General features: G+C 43.8%; 2 protein-coding genes across 5 annotated transcripts in view; both read right to left on the minus strand.

Annotated features, from left to right (window-relative positions):
* immp2l (inner mitochondrial membrane peptidase subunit 2) overlaps positions 1–18331 on the minus strand; it is a 197355-nt gene extending 179024 nt beyond the window's left edge. For all 3 annotated transcript variants that reach the window (XM_035426404.1, XM_035426403.1, XM_035426405.1), the window contains exons 1-2: positions 18278–18331; positions 2788–2925 (exon numbers count right to left, since the gene is read on the minus strand). In XM_035426404.1, the coding sequence (XP_035282295.1) occupies positions 2788–2922 (135 nt within the window). In that variant the 5' untranslated portion in view covers positions 2923–2925; positions 18278–18331. The remainder of the gene's footprint in view (positions 1–2787; positions 2926–18277) is intronic.
* Positions 18332–20611: 2280 nt separating this feature from the next.
* The window catches only part of LOC118232046 (dedicator of cytokinesis protein 4-like), a 107382-nt gene continuing 102959 nt past the window's right edge, over positions 20612–25034 (minus strand). The window contains exon 53 of one of the 2 annotated variants that reach the window (XM_035426585.1): positions 20612–23242. In XM_035426585.1, the coding sequence (XP_035282476.1) occupies positions 22835–23242 (408 nt within the window). In that variant the 3' untranslated portion in view covers positions 20612–22834. The remainder of the gene's footprint in view (positions 23243–25034) is intronic. The other variant, XM_035426586.1, reaches the window with a different exon arrangement.

Raw genomic sequence — 25034 nt, forward strand, 5'->3', positions numbered from 1 at the left:
AATTACACCAGCCATTTATCTCTTCACTGGCATCCATCAATTTCCTCCAATACTGTCAAATCTACACAGCCAGCTAACTTGCAGTCCAAGGGGGACGTACTGCACTGGACTCGTGAACCTAAAACCTAGCATCAACAGGAATAGCACGCCATGATTTCAGCATGGCTGGCTGTTTGAAAGCTGTAGGGTAAATAGTTTTTAAATGTCAGTGAAATTAAATTAATGCCTTTTATGAACAGGCATAAAATATGGCATGTTATCAGCATGGGTAAATGTTTAAAAGCTGAAGGGTAAATAAATGTTAGGAGGAAAAATGAAAAGAAAGGGGAAAAAAAGGCAGCCTGTCTGCATTCACTTGTCCAGAAACGAACAGACGTTAAAGCCCAGAACAGGGAATAAACGCCTAGCGTGTGAAATTTCGGAGAGAACACGGGAGCGGTGTGATAAATGACAAACGCTCGAATCGCAGGCGTGTACCGCACAACCAGAGCGAATGCATAGGAATGAGCGTCGACACCCGACGTGTGAACATGTTTCTTGAAAATCGCAACATCTTGTTGCAAAGCCAAGACACCACGGCAGAGCGAAGGAGACGACTTGTGTCGTTACAAAAGCAGAACTAAGTCAGCCAATGCGTATTTTGTTCGGTGCATGGAAAAGTATTGAGACATTGCAGAATTCATCTATTTCAAGGGGACTCAAATTCGGTTTGGGGGACCACTGCGTATGCTGGTTTTCATTCCAACCGCAGTTTCAACCCCCTGAAACATATCAAGCAGTTATTTGTTTTTAATTAGACACTTTTAATGTCTTGACGGATGATTTACCCCAGTAAACCACGTTGTGTCAGAAAAGGCTATGCATGACAAGCAATAAATGCCCTATGTTCACATCCCAGAAGTTTTAATCAATCATATCAACTCACTCTTGCATTTTTCATAATGTTCTGTGCAGTAAATACCCTTTTAAAATGGGGGTAACCTGTATTGTGTTAAGGTTAGGGAACATTCATAAAGAACTCAGCTATTTTAACTTATCAAGATATTCATGGAAATAACTAATTATTTAACAGTTATCCCATAAAATAACAGGCTTTATACACTTTTTCCTTTTCCCCCTTCATTAACTGGTTTTTCACTTGCAACATTCCTGTCAATCTTTTCACTGTTTTTTTTTTTTTTTTTTACAGTGTAGAGGGCCAAAGGATATGCTGTGTTTTCGCCCTAAAAATAACAATCAATTTAGACTGGAGAAACCAGGGGAGGTGTGTTAACTGTGTAATCACTTGCTTTTGTTCAGCGATCGATTAAGTGCTGAGCTCCACGGACGAAACAGCAAAACGTTCAGCCTTCCAGGAGAAAGGGGTGGGGGACAAGAAAGAAAAAACAAATATCTACAGAACCCACAGATTCAACAAATTGACTCATTTATACATCATGTGCCAGTGATGTGACAATGGTTAGATGAAAAGCATATGATAGTCCTACTTTTATTCTAATTGTATTGGTACAAACTGGCAACAGCTGCCCGTACTCTCAAATGCAGGAGGAAAACTCATTTTCGGAGCTGCTTTTGAAAACCAGATTTTGAAAAAAAAGGAAAAAGAAACCCATTATGAAAATGTGGAGACGTGCTGGTACCTGCGTGTCTCGGAGATGCAAATTCAAGCTGGAAGGGTTCCTCAAACATCCTGAAGTCTTTGTCTCAAACTCACACATAGCGAATGCCATTCTGGAGTAAAAGGCAAGCTATTTATTCCGATCTATCGATCGTTTTTCATACATGATTACAGTAATGCTTGTAAGAAAGAACTACTTCCCATTGAATGGAAAAAATTATGCTTTTAAATAAAAGCACAATTATGCATACACTAACCAGAAACCAGGTTCACTTTTAAAATTTGACATGAAAATAAATTAAATTAAAAATGCAAATAAATAAATAACATCAGACTGCCCTGACACTCCTCTCCCTTCCTCTCCCTTTTTCAAGAAAAATAAGACTGAAATTTAATTTTTTAACCTTTTGGCATCAATATAAGTATTCCATCCTCAGACCAATCACCAACCGGACAGAAGCTGTGCAACTGATGTCAGATTTCACATTTGTCACATTGCATTATGAAAGGGGAGGCAGTTAGATGTGAAACGGTCTTTTTGATTGCCTCAGTTTTCTCTGTTCTCCCCAATTGCAACATATGATCTTATTTCTGGGCCTGTCCTGTGGGGCGCAACGTCCTCTCCAAATTTGGGACGGCACTCGTGAGCACGGTCAGCCGTTGCCTCCATACGATTTGCAGCCCACTGACTGGGCCGTGTAGTCAGCAAGCTGGCTGACCAATCAGGTAGCTGGAGCTGACAGACAGCATGTGCCTTATTGGCTAGAGGTGTCACTCTCATGGAATAATGTGAATAAAGAAAACTCCCATCCAAACACGTGGACCTGCAAGAAGGTCTATTCCATGCCATTTAACTACCAGACCGAGGTCAGTTTTTATTTCTGTAGATGCCAGTAAAATAGAGTAGAAAAAAGCCCTGTAGATTCCTGAGAATTTTCAACAAAAACACGTTATTAAACAAAAATAGAGCGGAATTGTTCTGAATATTGTTGGAAAAAGGTTTAACCACCAAAAAAAAGGCCAATCATCTGCAGTGTCTATTATTACTAGTGTCTAGGTGTCTACTATTTGTCATGGGTCTGTTGACCTGCTATTGAGGAAATCTGAGAGAGACAGAGAGGAGAGAGAGAGACAGAGACAGAGAGAAAGAGAGAGAGAGAGCGACTCACCTGCATGGAAGCTCCTTCCACTCGAGCCACGTAGGCCAGCCTGTCCAAGACGGTCACGGTTACCGGCACGGCAACGAAGAAGCCGCTCACGAATGCCCTCACGTACCGGCGGCCGAAACCAGTCTGCTGCGCCATTTCCTGTGAGAGTCGGGCCGCAAAAAACGCCTCCGTCACGCTCGACACACAGCAGCCGTATCGCCAAAATCACCCCCGACCTCCTTCAGTTCAAAACGGTTTATTTCACCAAATTACCAAAAGACCCATTTCAGACACATAGAACTCTTCCTCAGGTTCTGAAAAACAAGCACTGGCACAGTCAGAATTTAAAATCAGCTCTTAAGGCACATCCCGCTACTGAAATCCACTCAACAGCACATAATGTTTTAATAAAGCATTAATGAAGTATGTATAACATATGCATTATCCAAGAATAACATTTTTATAAACTATTCACAAGCATGCATTAGGGAATATGCCTCTACTACTCACGCAAGGCACCATTTGATGTAGAAGATGGTTATACCTTCCTACCACAAATCTAATAATGGCATAATTTAAAGGTAATAAATCAGTTTCATTAAGGAAATATGCTAACTATAAATTGGCACTTTTTATTAATAATGAAATCATAATTAAAATTACACAGTATTATGATTTTATTAATCTTAATAAAATCATAATACTGTACATTCAGTTGATACTAAATTAATATAAATGATTCAGCTAAGAGGTGAATACATTTAGGAGGTTCTTTTGATTAGCAGTGGATGACTTAATTCAACAGTAATATTAATACAGACAACTGTGGAAAATATAATAAAGTTTGTTAAACAGTACTAAGCACAATACACTACTATAAGGTACAACAAACTGAGCGTGTGCATGTGTGTGTACAGCGTGTGTGTGCGTGTGTTATCACTAGGCGCGCGTGCACACAAGCATGTGAGGAGTGTTGTATGTTTTCCTGCGTGTGGAATTCCGCAACATGTTGAGTGCGCACCACGAACACGTGATCAAGGAGAACAAAGAAACTAAAATGGAGGAAGAGGTTCCTGTGGAATTTAGGGAACTGTAGGCCTATTGTCCCTTCAATGTGTACAAGGGTTTTGGTGAGAGGCATGACGACAAGAATACCACTTGATTCATTTGGTGTATAGTTCCGTAAGGAAAGTCTCTCAACAGACATATATGAGGATCGTTTGTAAATTCTGAGGCAAAACGATCATGTCAACACAAAGAAGCAAAAGGAACAGTCAGAGGCGACAAGAACATCACAGAGGGTAATTCTATGGGCAGAAGTGTCCCCCGCTTGAGTACGGACCGACAGAAAGCTGAGCTATACACCGAATCCATCTCCATGTTCAGTGTTGAATGCACACTGAAGGCCACGTATGATAAGAGGCAATGAGAAAGCGTTCTCTCTTCCGAGAAAAACAGATTAGTTTCCAGTTACTTAGTATGGCCTCAAGCCGGCCACACACAAGAAACCGTAGCAGTGACAAATCGACAGCAGATTCAACACAATCGCCCAAGAGAAAAATCAGCACAAAAAGGAAAAAAATAAAAAATAAAAAATAGAATCCGTTGCCTGAAGCCACAATGCCCCGACTTAATTAAATGAATGACATTTTTTTTTTTGCATTGACTGGAAGCTGTCAAATTTCTGCGGGTACGCAAACCAACATAATAACTCTGAAACCGAGGTACATCTCTTCTGGGTCAGACTGCCCTCTTTTTACGTAAACAGCACGCCCCTGTCACGGACTGCTGCGAAGCGGTCATTACGACATGTCAGGACCGAACGCGTCGAGCCCAGATGAAAAGCCGCACCGTGACACAATGGCAGACGAACACACCGCCGCGCTAGCATGCTAATTAATTTACCAGCAGGCGAAGCAGCCAGACCATACAGGGTTGCTGCAGAAACGGAGATTAATGTGAAATAACGGTCTACATGTACTGCTATAGTTACGGTTTTCTCTTTCTCCAGAAAAGGATTGGACATTCACAGGGCCTTAGAGCAGCCTACCAACTAAAAAATAAACAGAATTCTTTATCACATTGAGGCAGCCATTCCAGGTATTGAAAAAGTAACGCCTAACCTACTTGTTTACTCCCTGAATTAGTTTTTTTTATTTTTATTTTTTTATTGTGATTATACAGTCCTGTAATACCCCTGGTGCAATTGACGTTATGATCGTTATGAACCTACAAAGCATTTTTGCCCCTCTCCTGTTTTTGTTCTCATGGTAATAAGATGGGGAATTACATGGTCTGTAATTAGAAGCTTAAAGAGGTGAGAGTGGACTACCCTCTACAGCCACAGGCAACGACGGGCAGACTGGCCTCGGGCAGCCGTCTGTCCGTCCGTTTGTCCGTCGGTCTCACACTCTACCAGGACACAGCGAGAGCGAGAGAGAGACAGAGAGAGAGAGAGACAGAGAGAGAGAGAGTTAAAGGAGAGATAAAGGGAGAGAGCGAGGGAGAGTTAGCAGGAGGGAGAGAGTTAAAGGATATATATATATATATAGAGAGAGAGAGAGAGAGTGAGAGAGGGAGGGAGTTAAAGGGAGAGAGTTAAAGGGAAAGAGAGATGTAAAGAGGGGTAAGAGAGAGAGAAAGGTGAAATCTGACACTCCCTCGCCTCAGAGATCACCGTCCCGTTTCACGTAGGAGCGCTCTTCCGCCGCTAACCGGGACGTCTCCTCTCTCTCCCGCCGCCGCCGCCGCCGCCAGAGAGATGTCACCGCGGCATCAGTATCAATCGGGCGGCGCGCGTCCCAACACGCGGTGGTTTACTGCGGTGTGACAACTCCACTCGAGCGTATTAAATCCCTCGCCGCGGACGCAGGAGGCTCCGGCCGGAGGAGCGGGGGGCGGGACGGGACGGGGCTACGCTACGCCCCGTCCCCGTGGCGACACATCAGCGCACATGGGGGAAAAAACAGGAACGTCTTCGTTTTTACGGCGGGCGCCGTTTCTATTAATCTAGGCATCGTATGAGGGGACGGGGCTGTTATCTGACTGACTGAGATTGGTCTCCCTCAGCAGGGCGGTTCACATATAATGGTTCTTGGATCAGGAGTGATGATATAGGGCATATTTTGTCGGGTGAATCAGAAACGTTCACTGAAGGTCATCCTACTATACTGTATATCTTATTACATTTGTTTTAAAAAAAAAAATTTTTTTTAAACCAATTAGTCGATTAAAATGCAAATTGCACAATAGACCACCATGTGAAATGACACTAATTACACTGTGTGTGGTACTTGATTAGCATCGACAGAAATGTGCAGCCCATTACCCAGACTGAAAACACACACACACACACACACACATAAAATGCTGGCTATTTGACAAGCAGCCGGCCCACACCTTCATTTTATATCACGCCCTAACGCATCCGGAAACTTCCGCTCGCAGCACACTTCTTGTTTCCAGTCACTGTGACAAACAGTTACGGTGCTGGCAGGCCATAAATGAGAAATAAATGGAATTTTGTTGGGGCATTTATCCCATTTTGCTCCTATGGGTTACATTCATGTTCAATCTCACGGTGGCGTCTGGGAAACGCGCTAAACGACACGGAAGCCGGGGGGGGGGGGGGGGGGGGGGGTGGAGGAGAAGGACAGGAGGAGAGTCACTTTTAATAATTCCGCAAACCCCCGTGTGTCGCCTCTCACAGAATGTGAAAGATTTGCTTTAAATCAGCCAGACTTCCGTCTATTCCGTTGACAAAAGACAAGAGCCAGGGAAAGGGGGCGTCGGGGAGCTTGTGGGCGCTGGTGCCATGGCAACCTCGCATGCTGATGGCGTGGGGTTTGGGGGGGGGGGGGGGGAGGAGGAGGAGTGGAGGAAAGCGAAAAACACTCTTGCATAAACCATCTCTGTGAGTTATGGCGGTCTTTGCGCAGGCTTGGCGCAGCCGAGCCCAGCTGCCGCACCGAATCGGCAGAGCTGAAAGGCGCGCATCAGAAAGCAGCCGATCGCATCGTTCCAAAAGGAGGATAAAATTGCATCCGGTGCAACCTGCAGCCAACGTGACACCCGCGGTGAAAGAGAGAGACGCAATTAGAGCCCAGCCTGACAAATTGCCTGATCGGCGTGAAAAGGAATGAGGTCTGCAAAAATGAAACACCTTCCCGTTTTCAGACAAACCTAAAGCAAGACCGAGACAAGCCGGCAAGAATATGTAACAGAGAGGGAGAGAGAGGGACTGAGAAAGAGAGAGAGACAGAGAGAGAGAGAAGAGAGAAGGAGAGAGAGAGAGTGACAGTGAGAGAGAGGGAGGGAGAAAGGTCACAACAGGTTCACCCGGCTTCATTCTGTGTGTGGTTTTTGAGGAGGAAAGGTGTACATGGGAGAAATCAAAACCAAGCCTTTGCTTGCAGGAGGGAAAAAAAATAAAAAAAGAGTGTGGAGCGCGCGTCTGTGTAAATATTTCAGAGTTGGTGGGGATTTGTGAAAGAGTAATGCGGCATCTGCTCGCGGTGTTCTCGCAGCGCGCCTCGCAGCGCGGGACAGATGGAGCGGGCCGCGGCCCGAACCAGAGGAGGTTGGTTTCGCGAGGGGTCAGGGAACAGCAGGACGCGCCCGTTAGCTGCTTTAGCATACGGGCGAGAGCCGGGAAGGCGTTTTAAACGCCTCTTTCCGAACGGCGAGCAGAACGCCGCACGTACACGGACGCCCGTTTGAAACGACACACAATCTACCGAAGGGGGTGGGAGGATGGAGACATGCGCGCACACACACACACACGCACACACACGCGCACACGCGACGCACACATCACAAACGAACCCAACAGATATTTAATCAGCGATACTCCTGTCTGCCTTGATGTATCAGTGATCAAACAAAATGAGAAATGTAATGTTCCAAAGCTTCCGGGGATTTTCAAAGGTCAAAAACACGTAACGGGCGCACACAATGAATGTTAATAGATAACGCGAGCTTTCCGCCCGTTCGCACCGACAGAAGATCCACATGAAAGGGGCACTTAGAACATTTTGAACGCCCTGTGAAAACAGGCCACTGTATTGATCAGAAAAAAAAAAACCACATCATAACTAAAGAGAGAGAGGTAGAGGGGGAGCGGGAGAGAGAGAGAGAGGTTGAGTGGAGATTGATTTCTTCTGATGGCTGGTTAATTAAAGACATGAAGCCCCCACAGATGGGTACGTAGCACCTCTCAGTCTCTCTGCGTGATCGCCGCCTGCCAAGCGGGGGTCCACGCGGTCATTCCTGCATGCGAAGCAGCACTTCAAAGCGCCTGCCTCATTAGGAGCCGAAGCTCTGCGCGTGTGTTGCGTGCGTGGGCGTGCGTCTGTTTGCGTGTTTTCCCCCAGAACCCTCATATCATTTTCCCGCTTCATCCGACGGGCATCCGTCGACTCTTCAAACAAGCGTCGTGAGAACCTCCGTCCATCGAATACCAAATTAATCCCCGCTGGGGGCGGGGGAGGGGGGCGGTTAGCGCTCGTGCTTACCCAGGGACGCAATCGATGGCTTTCGCTGCGGTGTTCGTTTCTCTTTAATTCGGGGACAGCGGGCCCGCTACGCGCATGGGCCGCGGCAAAGGCCCCGCAGGTCTCCAACGGGTACAGTCGCGGGCACAGAAAAGCCCCCCCGGCCGACCCCCTCCCCATGGCACAGCGGGGCAGTGAATAGCGCTGTCGCCTCACAGCAAAAAAGGTACGTTTTCTAATCTAGGCCGTCCCCACCTAATGTATGCTGGGATAGGCTCCAGTCCCCCTGCAACCCTGAATGGGTGCAAGTGCCATAGAAAATGGACGCCATTTCCTGATGCATACTGTACATACTGTAACACTTTCTATAAACACTCCCTCATTGCAACTATTTATATAGCTCTTACTGTATGAGGTGTTACCAACCTCGTGTGTAAAACACATTTTTTTTCTTCAGTGGATTTAACCATATTTTCAGGTGTGAGATGTAATTGAATTCTTTAATGAATATAACGGTTCTGAAGTTTGAAAATATGGACGGTAATAGAAGCAGTTTCTTCAGTCCTAAATGATCCCGGGTCCAAATAAAAAAATCACATAAGCGATTGTGAACTGGCCTGGGATCCTGTGGCCTACCTTTCTTCCTTTCTTCATTCTCTTCCTAAATTGTTCATTACTCTCCGTACTGTATGTATGCTCTAAGGCAGGGGTGTCCATTCTTATCTGAAAAGGACCGGTGCGGGACCAGCACTTACAGCACCCGATTCAACAAATTACCTAATCGCGGTCTTCAATCAAGACCTGGATAAGCAGAACCAGGAGTCATAGTGCAAGGTTAATAGAAAAACCTGCGCCCACACCAACCCTTTTCGGATAAGACTGGACGTGCTGTAAAGTAGCGGTCCTCCACCCTGGTCCTGGAGAACCAAACGTTCTGCTCCTTTTTGCTCTCAGCTTAAACTCTGCGAGACATTTACACCCAAGAGACCAGCTGAGATAAGGCCTAATAAACCGTGTAATATACCGGCTTCAATAAGAGATCAATTAAGTGCCGCATTAAGAGGAAAAGGAGAACACCTCCTGGCTCCCTGGGTTGAGGGCAACAGCTCTATGATTTGCTTCTTAAAAGCTGATTTGAAACACAATTTGAAACCACTTTCTTCAGCAGGTGCGATAACACGCCTGCAGGCTTAATTATTACTTTTTTTTTCTCTGGGACAGTGCTGTTTTTCAATAATAAAAATGGTGATAGCAATTTGATCATGGGCTTCAATGACTTAAAACATTAAATCACCATTAAATGGTAAAGGGAAAGGGAAAATGATTCTGGAAAACCACATAAAAATCATGTTCACCACTGCAGATTTGATAACATAAATGCAAAATCGATACAAATGCTGTGAGAGCCCTCCTCAAGCTCTAGAGGAGGCCCATAGCAGGTCCAATGCTGTCAGCTCTGCTTAAACCACAGAAGAAGAGTGTTTTTCATAGAATAACTACAGGTATGTGTACGTTCCTCTCTGTCTGTTTGCATGGTATGGCACTTACCTGTAGGGTAAGTAATTGTTTAAAGCTAGATAAAACAGTAAATGCGTTAGTTTAGTTGATATTTTTCAGAAACATTTTATTTTCTAATCATGCTCTTTGTCCTGTGACTGGCTTGTGAGTTTTATATTTCTTTTGATTTAGTTCACTCAGAACCTCATGTTAATATACAGTACATTGTAAAATGTTTGTAAAAATGAACAGTTTTAATGGTCATCCCATAAAATACATAAACTGGATTTATATGTTTTTTCCCCCCCGCATCAAATGGTTTTCCCCTGGCAACATTGCTGCCTTTTAATCATGTGACAGTTCTTTTTTACAGTGTATAGCACAGGATGCTGCATGTTCTGTCCTCTACCAAGATCCTCTACTTTTGTTCAGAGTTCAGGAACAAGAGGCTAAGAGGGTATAACGGGAAAGCTTTCCTGGGCACTGTGGGTCTAGGGGGGCCCCTAGAAGTGGGGTGTGTATGCAACATTAGCTCAGAGCAGTTGCCTGGCAATCGGAGAGCTGGGACTCTGGGCAAAACACCTAACCCCTAATTGCAGCTGACCAGCTGGTTGGCACCTTCCATTGCTGCCTTTCACCTGTGGTGTGTGTGTGTGTGTGTGTGTGAACGAGAGGCATTAATTGTGAAGCGTTTTGTGTAGCCATAATTGCCGGAAAATGTGCTATATAAATGCAGTCCATTTACCATTCACCGTGTGTGTGTGTGTGTGTGTGTGTGTGTGTGCATGGGGGTTCTATTTATCTCAGCACTATCTGCACCAGCACAAATCATCTCTAGATCCGTCAGGGGTGTCAAACCCAGGCTCCTCTGGCCCACAGCGGCTGCAGGTTGTCACAGGTGCCCTTTCAATCTGCAGCCAAGCCTGAGCGCGGAGTCGAGACGCGCCGACTCTTTAGCCAAAAATGTCTGACACCGAGTGCTTAAGCGTGAAAACGAGCCGAAACACCGGCGGGCCCCGTGGCCCACCAGGGCTGGAGCCTGACACCCTCTACACAGTCACTGGGTTACGGCCTGTCTCCTAATGCTTAACGTTCCCCAGCGGCCTGGAGAAGGCTCGCTGGAGCGGTTATTAGTGCCTGTAGGGCACGACACAGCAGAGCAGGAGTCAGAAACTCTGCCCCTTGTGGGCTAGCGTCTACGCGGGCTTTCGTTTCCACCAATTAGCCCGGCTCAGTTTGCCCATTAGCCGTTTGCCCCAGCGGTTCACTTGCAGATCAGACGGCGGTTAAACACTCCAAACGGGAGCAGACTTCATCTGGCAGTCTTGAGCTTGTCGGTAAGTTTAGTTAAAAGTATCACATCGTGTGTAAATCACCGGCAAATCCGGAGGGGGGGGGCACAGGGGAGGGCCTTCGCCCCTGAAGAGTTCGACCATGTAAACTCATGTCAGGTTTTCGTTTGTTTGTTGGGTTTGCTGAATGTTAGCCAGCAAGTTAACTGGAGTTAAAGGGGGAAATATTTCCGACTAAACAAATGGCATTTCGGCTAATTAAACAATAATAGCGGTTATAATTAAAGAGTTGGCATGAAATACAAAAAGAGACCCAGCCCAGCCCAGCCCAGCCCAGCGCTGATCATTTGCAAAAAAATGTTGTGTTCACGGCTGACCTTGACAAAGGGTTGGGCCAAATGTTAGCACTCGAATGAGCTACATTTTGGCTAATAATCATGCAGTGTGCCACATGCTTTATGTGCACCGCATCACCATGGTGTCCACAGTTTATTTATTTCACCCCCTCGCCCAAGACCCCCCCACCCCCACCCCCCTTGAAGTTTTGTTCCTGTGCCAATATTTCCTCAGTTTCGGTGCTCAGCACTGAAGAGCACTTGTAGATTTATGCTAATATTTGCATGAGGTTCGCTTATAAAATTTGAGCGTGTGCGCACGCTGATAGCATGCCTGGGATGGCACAAAGTCATCAGCGGCGTTTCCTGAATTAGCCGCGTGGAACCGCGCATTTTCGCTGAGCCGCAGTGCGTTACACAGCCGGGGGGTCACGCCAGGTACGCCGCACCCACACCGGCACAGTTGCATCCTGGGAAGGCTGCAATAAGCGACCGTGAATTAACATTAAAAACGCGATCGAGAAAGTTTGAAAATCCAAGTATAAACCTACAATTCCTTAAAGGCCTTCCTCAATCAAGAGCGTATTGAAGCTGTGCTAAGTGAGCGCATGTTTGACTACATCTTAATGTCGATTGCATTTTCTTTTGTGCAGCTAAAAAAAGGAACTAAAGAACTAAAAATGAACTAATGAGAAGCGCCCTTTCTCCTTGAGATAGCACCTTGCTGCTCACATTTTGAGTCATGTTAAACAAGATACTGCAGGCCTTTTTTTCACATTTCGGATCCATCTTTAGCACTTTGTTTTTAGCATCCCTACCATCCTGCTTCCGCGGGAGAGACGCGGGAGCAGAAACGGTCTGCCGTGCTACGGGCTTTCCGACAGCACTTTCCCTTTCCCTTGAGGGAAAAGGACAAGGAGTGACCGTTGTACTTAGGTGTCCCTTCAAACTAAGTGCCGAGGCCCAGTCCAAGTTTTCAGAAAGTTTTAGGAAACAGAACAAGCAAACTCCTGCAAAAGAAAGGTCAACTCGACCTTTTTATCTTAAAGGTTTAAAAGACTGAAACTGGAGGTTTTTTCTCATTTACTAGTCGTCGCTGCCTCAAATCAAACTACTTTGGCTTTGATAGCACCCTTTCTCAATCACAATGATGGGGATTTGGAATTGTGTAGAGTTTTGTCGGAGTGTGATGGTACCTTTGAACACACTCCCTAGTGTTCCTACACATTTAATACCTGAAACTGCACTATGAAAGGTAGACTCAAGATTGCAAATGTATAAGGAAAACCAGTCCTAGAAATAAAACAGTACAAAACACTGTTCCACAGACAGTCTAATGGGACCTCATGCAGAGCTGTAAACTCAAATAGAAAAAGACTGACAGTTATCGGATTCAAGGGTCCTCATATTTCATTTCGTACAGGCGGCTACCCGACTGCCGCATTAAAAAAAACAAAAAGATCGGGCTGTACATCCGCACCCACTTCAGTAGGCACTGTTGTTCTGCTACTCGTGACGGTAATACACTTTGACTTCGGTTCCCCGTGCTTAACGGGGTCCTTTTAATTTAATAGACTCATGTTTATTCATTAGCACATTTAGCACGCCACTCTGTGATCTCGAATATTGCCCGGGTCGATCAGCCAGCACTCAGGATATTACCGGAGAGCGGAGTCCGCGTTTCGCCGCGAGCTCCTCAAAGCGCACTTGTTTATCGGACCGATTTCCGAACCACCGGCTTCTGGCGTCAGCCCCCTGTTTACCACCGTCAACCAAATCCGGCCCTTGGATTTTCCGCGAAGAGGCTCCAAGTGCAAATAGCGTCCATGCGAGGATGTGAAGTGGTCCGTGACTCCCACAAAAAGGAGCTACTACTCAAATAATAATAACTCAGGAAGACATTAGTCGAAGTGTGTCTGCATTGTAATTATCACTCTGCACAATAAATAACCATATAATCATTTGAGTAGCGGACCACTTTATATCCTCATATAAATATGCCCAAAGACTGACACCTCAGCCAACTAATTGAGAGGAGGCTAATGGCGGTGCCAGGAGTTCATTTAAAATTATACAAATATCATCCGTATCAACGTAGCAGAGAGGGTAGCCACACATAATTTATTTTGGAAACATAAGCCAGTGATATGATTAGGCTACCTCTAACAGTAATGTGCTCTGGGCTATTATTTCATTTGCCCTGATGTTTGTCAGAGTAACATCACCCCCCTCCCCCCCTTTTTTTTCTTTTCTCAATCCCATTAATGTCACTGCAGCTAGTGGTGATGTCACACACGAAAACAAGACCTTCCTCTCCGTATAAAAGCTACTTCTGAATAACAGAAATAACAAAAACAAGCAAACAAAAAAGCGCAAAAAGGAGAAGAAAAATCTGACCTGAACAAATGAAGGCTTTGCCCGACCGCAACACAATATCCCTCCGGGAGAGAATGGCAAACACTCCAGCAGACAGTGTAAATTAAAGGCTGCTGAGATAGATTATCAAATAAGCCTACTTAAGGAAGAGGGGGAGAGAGAGAGTCAGAGGCACTCTAACAGGAACTCACTCTTCCAATACATCAACTTCAATTCAACACTCCCGTTTATGAACTATCGTCTGAAGCAACCCTAATAGGAAAAAGGAAAAGAGAAACGGATGAGAAACGGGAAGCCAGACGTGGTCAATCACTTATTTTCTCGAGTAAGCATCCCTAAAGTGACAAACGCCGTCGCCTCAGGCACGGTTTTTGTCTTTTCATTTGCGATACGATGCAATCCCATTCCCTGTCACATATTCGCAGAGTGGATCACAAACTGCTGAATTTCCACCTGACAATAACAAACCTGAAGGACAATGAAGCGCCAAAGTGGCATTCGCTCGACTTTATTATATTTTTTGAGGTCTTTCAGGCCTTTCATACAGGTGAAAGGTATTGGAACAGCTCTGGCTTTCTGCTCCAACGGAGCAGGTGTCACCTCAAAGGCCAGCGTGTGAGCCGGAGAGGCTGTATTGGACCTAGCCTGACCACAGACAGTACAGCGGGTCAAACCTGACCTCCGACGCCCTCTAGGACCTCGAGAACAAATCAGCTGTCAGCCTCCTGCCACAGTGTGTCTAATGGGGCATGAGGCACAATATGGAGAGCCCCTCTGACAGCTGCTGCTGCCGGGGGCAACGGGACTGTGACGCAACGCTGCTGCACGTGCGACGGGACATCTGGACAGGAACGGCAAGCTAGCTCCTTTCACGCGCAGGCTGTAGGTGGGGAGTGTCGGTTTTGGCTGGGATGGGGGGGTTCTGGGGTAAAGTGTTAGTCCCTGGTTTGGTTAAGTGCCCTGTGGAATGGAGTCCTCATAGTGTCAGGTCTGATTCTGTCCTGCTGGGAAACTAACAGTCAGAAGCAAGAGAGAATGCAGCGCTTCTGTGCCAGCTGCGTGTGGAACGGTCGTCCGACTCAACGACTGCGCAGAACGCGCTTTGGTAAGACGGGAGCGCCTGTTCGCTCTCTTCCGAATTGACGGAGGACATTCTTGCGATGGGTCAAGCCAAAAAATATGACTGGGCATTCCAAATTTCAAGAAGAAAGAAATTAGGGAAAGAGAATAGGGTTTTTTTTTTTTTAAACTCACATTGCAGTTCTTGGCAGGGTTTTCTTGCCCCTTCCGCCTCAAATTTATCCTGCGGACTCAATGACGTGTGACACTGGCAGGGGTTCATTTGGAACAAAGCTTACTGCAGGACTGTGCTCCAGAGAGGGGTTACAGCCTTCCACACACTCATGATCGAAATGACGCAAAACCGTGAAAAAAAAGTCAGGAAAGAATCTAGGCCTAAACAGAAAAGGCAAAGACACTGTGAACAGCACGCAAGATCCGCTTTAGGTTTGCATGTGGTCCGGAAGCACACGCCCAAAGCAACAGAGCCTGGCTGCAACTCCCCAGTCACCTCGCAATCACACACTGGAGTAAATGGTAAATGGTAAATGGACTGCATTTATATAGCGCTTTTATCCAAAGCGCTTTACAATTGATGCCTCTCATTCGCCAGAGCAGTTAGGGGTTAGGGGTTAGGTGTCTTGCTCAAGGACACTTCGACACGCCCAGGGCAGGGTTTGAACCGGCAACCCTCTGACTGCCAGACAATCGGTCTTACCTCCTGAGCTATGTCGCCCGAGTTACGGACGTTATTCACTTTGTCCATAATATGCGCATGTTTTTTTTTTTCTTCTTCTTTTCTCATATTGAGAAATCAAAAGAACACTGTTCTCATACGTAAGAGGCATTCAGTATTTGCGACTGCCTCATTTTGGGGACAAATTGATTTAAATTACACCGCTTCAATTAATCTGCCGCTCACCAGTGGCTTTTGGCTACAGACACATTGTCATTGATGCATGAATTTGCTTCGCCGTTACCAGATTACTTGCTAAAGCATTATTAAAAGACTATTTGTTATTCAACTCTTCAGTGTCTTAGGGGGTTTAAAATCAGTTTAGCATGTTTCTTGTGCAATAGGCCCATACAAAATCAAGACTAATGCAGTTTGTGTTGTTTAGGGCAGCTTTGGTACTCAAGCAAAAGATTAATCTTTACTGAAATCCACTTGTGAAATCCCATTTGTGATGTTCAAATATAAACAGAACACACGATGGATGCAACTCCTATTCAACTGGACGATAAAAAAGACAAATACTGTATATTGCCAAATTAATATCACCACCCTCCCTTCTCCGTAAACATTACACTTTCAAGATGCAGGGAAGCAAGTATTTGCGAGACTTCTTGATCTTTTGCTTCCCTACACACTTTCCTCATAGCTAAATGTTTCAGCGCTTCAGTTATTGACAAACGCACCAAGGATACCGTGCAACTCGCCAAAGAAAGAAATGGTTTAAAATACTCGGACTGCTCAAAAAATAACGCGACACTTATGTGGAAAGCGAACGCTCGCAAATCCGGTTTGTTTTCAGCTGCACTTCAGCCAAAATAACTTTCTCAAAGCAGCCTAATTTCTACATTTCCTAGGATGAACACAGCACAAGGAAGATAGAAACCACACACTCTCCACTTTGTGAAAACGTATAATGAATATGAAGGCCCTTTATTTATTTACATACACTTAGTGGCTACTTTAGGTACACCTGCTCATTAATGCAAATAGCCTTTACCACAATACCTAGGAAAATGTTAGATGATGCTTATTGAGTCATTTGGTCATTGCAGACGAAAACTTGTTGAACTTGTTGAGCACCGTAAGTTCTTTCTCTTCACACAATGCCCAATGCATATTATATAATTGCATTGTAATTACTATCATATATTTACTCTGGGGCCAGAGTTGAGAAGTCACAAAACCATGAAGAAATAGGCTACACACTATCAAAAGTAGTGCAGGTTCCTTATAAAGTTAGACCATTTTTAGTATTGCATAATATCAAAACAATTTCTAATTTCAAAAGTAGCCGATAAGATTTTTCTCAAATGCATCTTTTAATAATGCACAGAATGCAACACAGAGAGAAATGTACCATGTGACCTTTATCACCATACAGGCAATTCTGCAGGAATCCAACCAATGGTATCAGAAGTAGGGTTCCTTTAATTGTTTATGTCGTTTTGTCAAAGGTATGGACGAGGTTTTCTGTGGTTCTGAATTTAACCAGATGTAGTTTGATCCCTGGGTAAGAAAGCAGTAAAAGACTGCAGAGACATTACTGTGACCAATTTATTTATTCGCGCTGAACATTAATAAGGAGCCACTTTTGGGAAACCATTCCACACACAAAGCACCCAGTGGGCAATCAAATCAGCCTGATTGCATGCACGCAGTAAAATGCGCGTAAAGGTCGTTTGTGCCAAATAATACGCATGCACCCACCCTCAGCATACGTCATTGGTTTTAACAGGAAACAAATTAATTCGGACTAAGGAACTGCACTAGTGCATGTTTTCATGTTAGATACAATACAATGATTTGCATGGCTGTAATATAAAAAAGAAAAAAAATCGGACTAACGATAGGCGCAGTTAAACATCTTAATATAGCCTACTATTATTATTACTATTGGTTTTGTCGTCATAAACTACTATTATTATTACTATCATTATTATTATTATGAATAATAATAATAACAACAATAATGATAATATTGGGTTTCATCGGTGGTGGTTAGCCAAATTGCTCGGATCAAAACTCAAATGAACGGTCAAAGTAAAACCTAGCCACAGAAATTCTTTGTGACTCTTAACCAATCCATTGACGTTACATTAATTTCAATTCGGGGGAAAATGTAGCTATGGTCCTTTAAGAAGTACGGATATGATCACGTATGCGAAATGTTTTTTGATTACATGCGGGAAGCTTTTTAGAATAGTTAGCTAGCTAGCTGCGTAACGACGTACAATAGCAGAAGAGTTAGCAGGAAACTGCCATGAATAGGCTGAGAACTGGGGAGCTAGCAAGCTAATGCTACCCAATTGCTTTGGCCTACTCATAGTACCACATTAGCTCGTCCCTAGCATGACATTTTACCTATACTAATACATGAATACGTTATGTTAGTTAACAAATGAATATACTGGAAAAAATGATCAGGCTTAGTTAGCAAGCGTGCTTCGTTTAATATCATATCTATGCATAACGTTGCTAAAATCTGCATGCAACAGCAGCGGTGGCTGGCTTTTCCATAGTTCTGCGCTGGATTACTTGAGTTAGCAAGGTCGACACGTGCACATTGTTGGTACTAATCAAAAGTGCATAAAATACAAACTTTTCCTTTTCGTTTTTTTTTTTTTCGCGTAGCATAAATATTCACATCGAGCCTATGCTGACTGAGGACTTAACAAAACAATTTCCTAGATCGCTTCTCTCTTCCCATGCAACCATATCACCTACCAGTTATGTGCTCTGCGCGCTCCCGCGCCGATCTGTCACTGCTGTGAGACGCCGGGGATTCCTCTGGGTCCTGAAGAAGACCATATTAATGCCCATTTGCGTTGCACTAGAGATTAATTTATATTCTATACATCTATGTATATATTCTGTCTATATTTATCTATCCATCTCCAAAACTTTAATATGCCCCGTGTCTCGTTCCCTATGTAGTTCTACGTATGTATGCATGCATGCATACTGCTATTATTATTATTATTATTATTATCATCATCATCATCATCATCAGTAGTAGTAGTAGCAGCAGCAGTAGTAGTAGCAGCCTAGTGTTTTCTAATGTATTCTGATTTCACTTGTGTGTTGGAAGGTCGCACACATCTCTGCAATACAAGGCTTTTCTTTCTTTCTTTTCTTTTTTTTTTGCAACAAGACACTCTTGCTGGCTTTTTGCGGAATCTGAAACATCTCGTCCTTCTTAGAATTAAATATGCTACAGTTCCAGTTGAAATACCTCTACGTTATGAGCTGGAAAGGGGACATTGGTTTGGAATAGACCCTTGTCCTTGTGACTTGATTAATTATAATACAAGAAGAATTGAATTATTACTTAAATAGCAAAATCCACTCCGAGCCGTTTTAACTGTGAAATTGAGCCTTTTAGCAACAATATATGGAAAGCGCGGCCACGGTGTCAAAATGGTACTTCTTAACAGTCCTGAAAAATGAGCCATAATGATACCATGCGATGAAGTATGCTCAAATAAATGTGTTAGGTAATGGAAAAAGCAGGTAATGTGGCTCATTTTGATTATGGGGGTCAGCAATTTCAATCAAGATTGGAATTAGAAATGAAAATTCATTAAGTTTTAGTGCGTGTGGCGCGCGGGGTGTTAACAGTGACAGTTGAAGCACCGCGCGCAATAAAACACATTTACAGACAGGCACATCTATTGCAGAGAAAGTACAGGGGACTGCGGTTGTTTTATGATTGCAAAATGGTATTACCTCGGAATGGGAAAATAAATACATATCATTACCATTTCATGATAAGGCTGGGTAGCTTTTGCCTGTGAATGTAGTCATTTTATTGAATGAAGTTTTAACTTGTCAGCCTAACAGCATAGACTGTTTCATTTCTGAGCTTGATAACATACAGAATCTTAATTTATACTGTTTAATGTAAAAGTATTGAGACAGTTGAAACACTGACTATGGGGCAAAATGCACCATGTTTATGCATTTCATGTTTTTTTTTTTTTTTTTTTTTAATTAAAAAAAATAGAAATTGAACCATATTACAACAGTACAACGCAACGAGTTGTTGTTCGATTTGAAAATATTGATTTGATTATTGTAGAGGAAAAACAACCAATTTGACATAACTGTCCCATAGCAATACCCTTCATTTTACATTATTGTGGGTTACGGAAACCATGGCGACAGTAAGCTGTGCTAACTTGGAATGATGGGTAAAGTCACCCAAAAGAGAGGCCCAGTCCACTTCTTGCACGACAGTCTTTGGGATAAAGCCTGAGTCAGTCACACCCATCTTAGGCAACGGCACTTAAATTATGCCGATCTTTTATCCAATGCCTTTTAATGGGAATGTATGCTAATTAAAACTGGGGAAACGAACAAATGAGGAAAGGGGCTAAATGCTCCAGAAGGTGTCGGGCATTCCTCCTCCACGTGACAGAGGTTGAGAGAAATAAAAGTGCGATAATGACCGGCCCCTTTTAATTCATGGCCTCTCAAGGCAAGTATGTTCGCATTAATTTCTTATAAATCGCGCATTAATTCTAACAGTGACAACAGGGTCAAGATCATCTCCTCGTGAATAATGAGTAAGGAGGAACTCGGAGCTCTGTATAAATGTGCATATATTTGAAAGTGTTCTGGGTTGTCTGTCATGCTCAAAATCAAGGTGTATGTTTCCATTCCCCATTCTATTGTACTTATTTCCCCTTCAGTTCAGATAATTTTGTCTATATAGTTAGCATGATGTGAAGCTGAACAAAGTACATTCCTTACCTTACCGTAGCATGCTCTAGATTTAGATTTAGATTTAGTATTCTTTTAAAGTTAATGTGTGCAGCGAGACAATAGGTATTAAAAAATGTAAATTACACAGCGTAGTGTGCAGTCATCAAATAAAAAGCTTGTTTTCAGAGGTGAAGTGATGACAGAATGAAAATATGGATCATGATATCTTGATAGTCCAGCAGTCTTCACAATATTGTATGTATTTGGTTCCATCAGATAGCCAAATAATAAAAAACATTTCTACTAACTCCCCCTTTCCTTCCGATATAATGGGATACTAATTTATGCAAACTGTTCTTGTTGAAAATGTTTTTATTAAATGGCGTTATTCAAGCATGTAAATGCGTTAGGTGCAGTGACGCATTGCTTTCATTCTTAAACACTCACTAAAACATATACATATTTAACATTTATAATTCAAATTTGTCCTTGCAACATTCAAAGCGGTAAATTCAATATGGCTACATTTTGTTAAAAACACAGTACTTTATGTACAATAATTTTAATAGACAAGATATTTGGCGTACTTACAACAATCTCATTAAGTAATTTACACTTTCACAAGTACTGATTAATGTAAATATTGTATCCCAAATTCACAACAAAAAAAAAAAAACATACAAAAAAGTGAAACATACAAAGAATACTGTGGTTAATATTGAAAAAACTGGTCACTGATTTAAAGCAATCAATATTTTCCACTGAAATATTGCAAAACATTGGCCTGTATTCAATCAAAATTTATCCTTAACTTTGGCTTACAAGTAAACTCAGCCGTTACACTCTTCCCTTCAGAAAGTCAGCTTGGCAAGTTAGTTTCAGTGATTACTAAACTCTCCGAACTATGTTTGTGGGAAGAAAAAAAAAATCTGGTTTTTGTTAGTCAAACTTATGGACGAATGTTGACTGAATCCCAGCCAATGTTTGCTCACGATTAAACACTTTCAAATTGTGGGCGCACTGGGCCCACAGCTATTATCTATATACTGTAAAACGGGTAAGGAATGCAGTACGTTCTGTCAGCAAGTTCTTTTGAGCGGGACAAATAGGAAAAACCCCTTTAAAAAAAGTTTGCCAGTATAAACAAGTAGCTAAACATTGCTTTACATAAAATGTCGACAAAAAGCTTTTCAAAGACAATGTATTAAGTTGTGTTTTAGGAATGGAAGCCCTTTTCTGTATGGGCTCGCTGGCAGTCTAGCATGACAGCATCTAAAATGTACTGTACAGTATATCTCACAATATATCAAATGAGCAAATGCCCACGGCGATGAGGAAGTGACTGCTTCATCAGTGGATTAAAAGTGATTTACAGTAGCAATCCTGCCAGGATATCTCTGATATTTGTTTGTGCTTTGTCTGCATAACCCTATTTCCTCATGGTACAGTGCTAATATTGCTTTATACAGACCTCATGCAAGCAAGAATCCAAATACTGCTTTAACATACTGTACACAAAAATGTTATACAGCTCATCTCTACAGTATAATGTTCAGTACTGTACATAAAATGGAAAAGAACACCACTGGGCACTGTCACAGTCCGGCCAAACTTCAGTAGCACGTTTCCAGTCACTCAGTTGGGATCTAAAGTCCTAGTTACAGTAAAAGCATATATGGTCCTTTGGCACAAAACTTGGAAACCCACAGATTTAATATACGGGACACCAAACCATTGGTCGGGACTGACTGTTAGATACTGGGCTACACTGAATGTCGTACAGGAAATATCTAGCACCTTTATGAGCCATCTAGAAAGGTAGAGAGTAAAACCAGTGAGCAGCATAACTCACAATAAACCTTCACAGAGATTCTACTTTTCTTTAATATTTAAGGCAAAAAACCCTGTATTATCTTTTTTATCCAATATATACATTTACTTGCATTTTTTTTTTTTTGCATCTATCAAAAATACATAAGAATGTGTTAGTTTTCAGAACTTTTTTCCTGTAAATGTGATAATTTAAAATGTGGACCTGCCAGACGCGAAGTACTGAATGGTGCTGTTAATAGAACGCTCGCTTTAAAGTTCTGTTTCGGCTTTATTCTCTCACTGTCTCCCACTGAAGCCATGGGGGTTTAACAAACCCAGTAAAAGTGTAGTTGTGCAAATAATAAAATCAGGTCTATCTATCAACAGCTGCGAGACCATCCTGGGCAGAGTCTAACCCAGGAAGCAGCGGTACAGCAGTCAGCCCTTCCTGGGCGGAGTCTAACCCAGTAAGCAGCGTTACAGCTGCCAGACCTTCTGGGGTGGAGTCTAACCCAGGAAGCAGCAGTACAGCTGTGTGACCTTCCTGGGTGGAGTCTAACCCGAGAAGCAGTGCTACAGCTGCAAGACCTTCCTGTGTGGACTCTACCCCAGGAAGCAACGCTACAGCTGCGTGACCTTCCTGGGTGGAGTCTAACCCAGGAAGCAGCGCTACAGCTGCGTGACCTTCCTGTACACAGTCTAACCCAGGAACCAGCGCTACAGCTGCGTGACCTTCCTGGGCGGAGTCTAACCCAGGAAGCAGCGCTACAGCTGTGAGACCTTCCTGGGCAGTGGGCGGGGCCGAGATACAGGTTCCATCCGGCCGGGGCGTTGCTGGTGGGGTTTGGGGGGCAGGGCGGGGGGGTCGATACTGGGTGGGATAGACAGGCTGTGAGGCAGAGGTACGGGCCGGCGAGGGTTGTTCCGTTCGTACACGCTGTAAGGGGGCGGGGTTTTGTTCTCCCGGCGAATGAGCTCGTCCGAGCCGCTGGAGATGGAGGTGGTGAGTGCGTGGTCGCCAGGTGGTGCCTCGATTCCAGAGGTTTCCGAGACGCTGCAGCGGCTCAGGGAGGAGATGCCGCTGCTGTAGCTGCCCGACAGGGCTGGCGAGTTGGACACAAGCCCAGACGACTGGCACTCTGTGGGGGAGGGTGTGAACGGTGGAGCTGAGCCCTGCAGGGAGGAAAGGACCAAGGACAGGTCAAAACAACAACCTGGCTTTACAATCCCACAGAGACAGAAAACACCACCCATATATATATGAGAGAGAGAGACAGAGACAGAGAGAGGGGGATGAAGGAGGAAGAGGGAGGTGGGTAAAGCACTGAAATTGACACAGGACAGATTGCAGATTTCCACTTCATCAACCAATACTGTGCACTGGAATGAGAAAATACAATATGCTGCGATTTTTCTTTAAAAACCCATCCGCTGTCAAAATGGTTTCTCCACAATTAGACCATAGACTCCATGCAGAGACCAGATATTTATATTCCAGTCTGTCCTTCTCATATCTAAGAAGTCGAGAGAAAAAAGCAAATAATTTCCAGGAAAAATAAAAAGAAAAGAAGCTTATCCATCTTCCTGAAAATCAACCCTTTTTTTTGTTATGGTGCCTGGGTGGTTGATACGGCACACTGGCGGAGTATTTCATCGGTTCGCAGTGCCGCCCTCAATCACGTTTGACAGGTGGAGCGCGGAACACCGTTGGCACGGTAACACCCGTTTTGTTTTCCGATCTGACAGTTTAAAGGCAACAAAAAAGCGAGAGGCCAACGCTTCCGGCCCTGACAGACCCAACGCCGCTCGCTCGCTCGCCCGCTCGCCCGCTCGCCTGAGGCCGGGGTTTCGGCTTTGGCGGCTGTGAACGAGGTGCCTGGCAGAAGCGGCTCCCGGCACATCCGCTTCTGAGAAGAGCGGCGAAGGCCCGGGCAGAGAATCGAGAGACAACGTGTTGTTTCCGAGAAGTGTTTATTCCGGCTTGTTCCGGTAAGCCTCGTTGAGAGAGGTCGGTCGGCACACCCCGTTGGTGGGATGTATTGGGATATATTGGTAAGAGTAGAGAGCTGCCTGGATGGGAGAAAATAGGGGAGAGGGCACCCCCTCACTGCCCCCCCCCCCCCCCACTCGCTTCCTCTCATCTTCACCTCCACACACATTCTAGGAAATCCATTCCTTGACCAATCAAAACAGATAAATTCCAGTCAACCACTTACCAAAAAAAAAAGTAGGTATTTTTTGATGCAGCATCTTTGTTGACACTTGCTATGTTCAATACCGCTCACAAAAGTGCTGTTTATCTAACAGCACAGGAAGCACTTCAATCTGCTCTCCAGATACATTTGAGGTTCTCTTAAATCTATGCGCTCTTTAGATATATTTTATCTTCTGATTTAAGGGTTTATTTATTTTTAGTTACATTTCTACTTCTGATTCAAGAATCTGCTCTTAAATCATGTCATTAGTTACATTTCACCTTATGATTTAAGGATTTGTTCTTAAATCTGCTCTTAAGATAAGCTTGATCTTTTGATTTAAAGCTTTAAGCAAAACATCACTGTATTTGTCCTTCCCTATTTAGGTAAATTGTTTCAATGTGATAATCTCACTATGAAATATAACATCTTTGTTAAAACAGAACTGTTAGGCCCGATTTATACTTCGTCGCACGACCCTTTTGACAAGAGTAGTATGACAAAAATTAAGCATTTCCAAACTGAAAAATGTCCCACAATACATTTTGTTAGTGTCGCGCACCTATAGAATTTCGTTATGTCACAGAAGGTCATACTTTGTCGCCCAGTGCTGACTGGACAGCCTAATGGAACACTGAAATTCATTGTCACGGATACATTTTTTCTCACTATTATTTTTGGTTTACCTGAGTGACAGACCACCTTCTTTTTTCTGTTCACGTCATTATTTTAAACAAAAGTACATATCAAATGTATTCCTCCCCTGTTTC

This window comes from Anguilla anguilla, chromosome 7 (assembly GCF_013347855.1).
Source record: "Anguilla anguilla isolate fAngAng1 chromosome 7, fAngAng1.pri, whole genome shotgun sequence".
NCBI classification, from domain to species: Eukaryota; Metazoa; Chordata; class Actinopteri; order Anguilliformes; family Anguillidae; genus Anguilla; species Anguilla anguilla.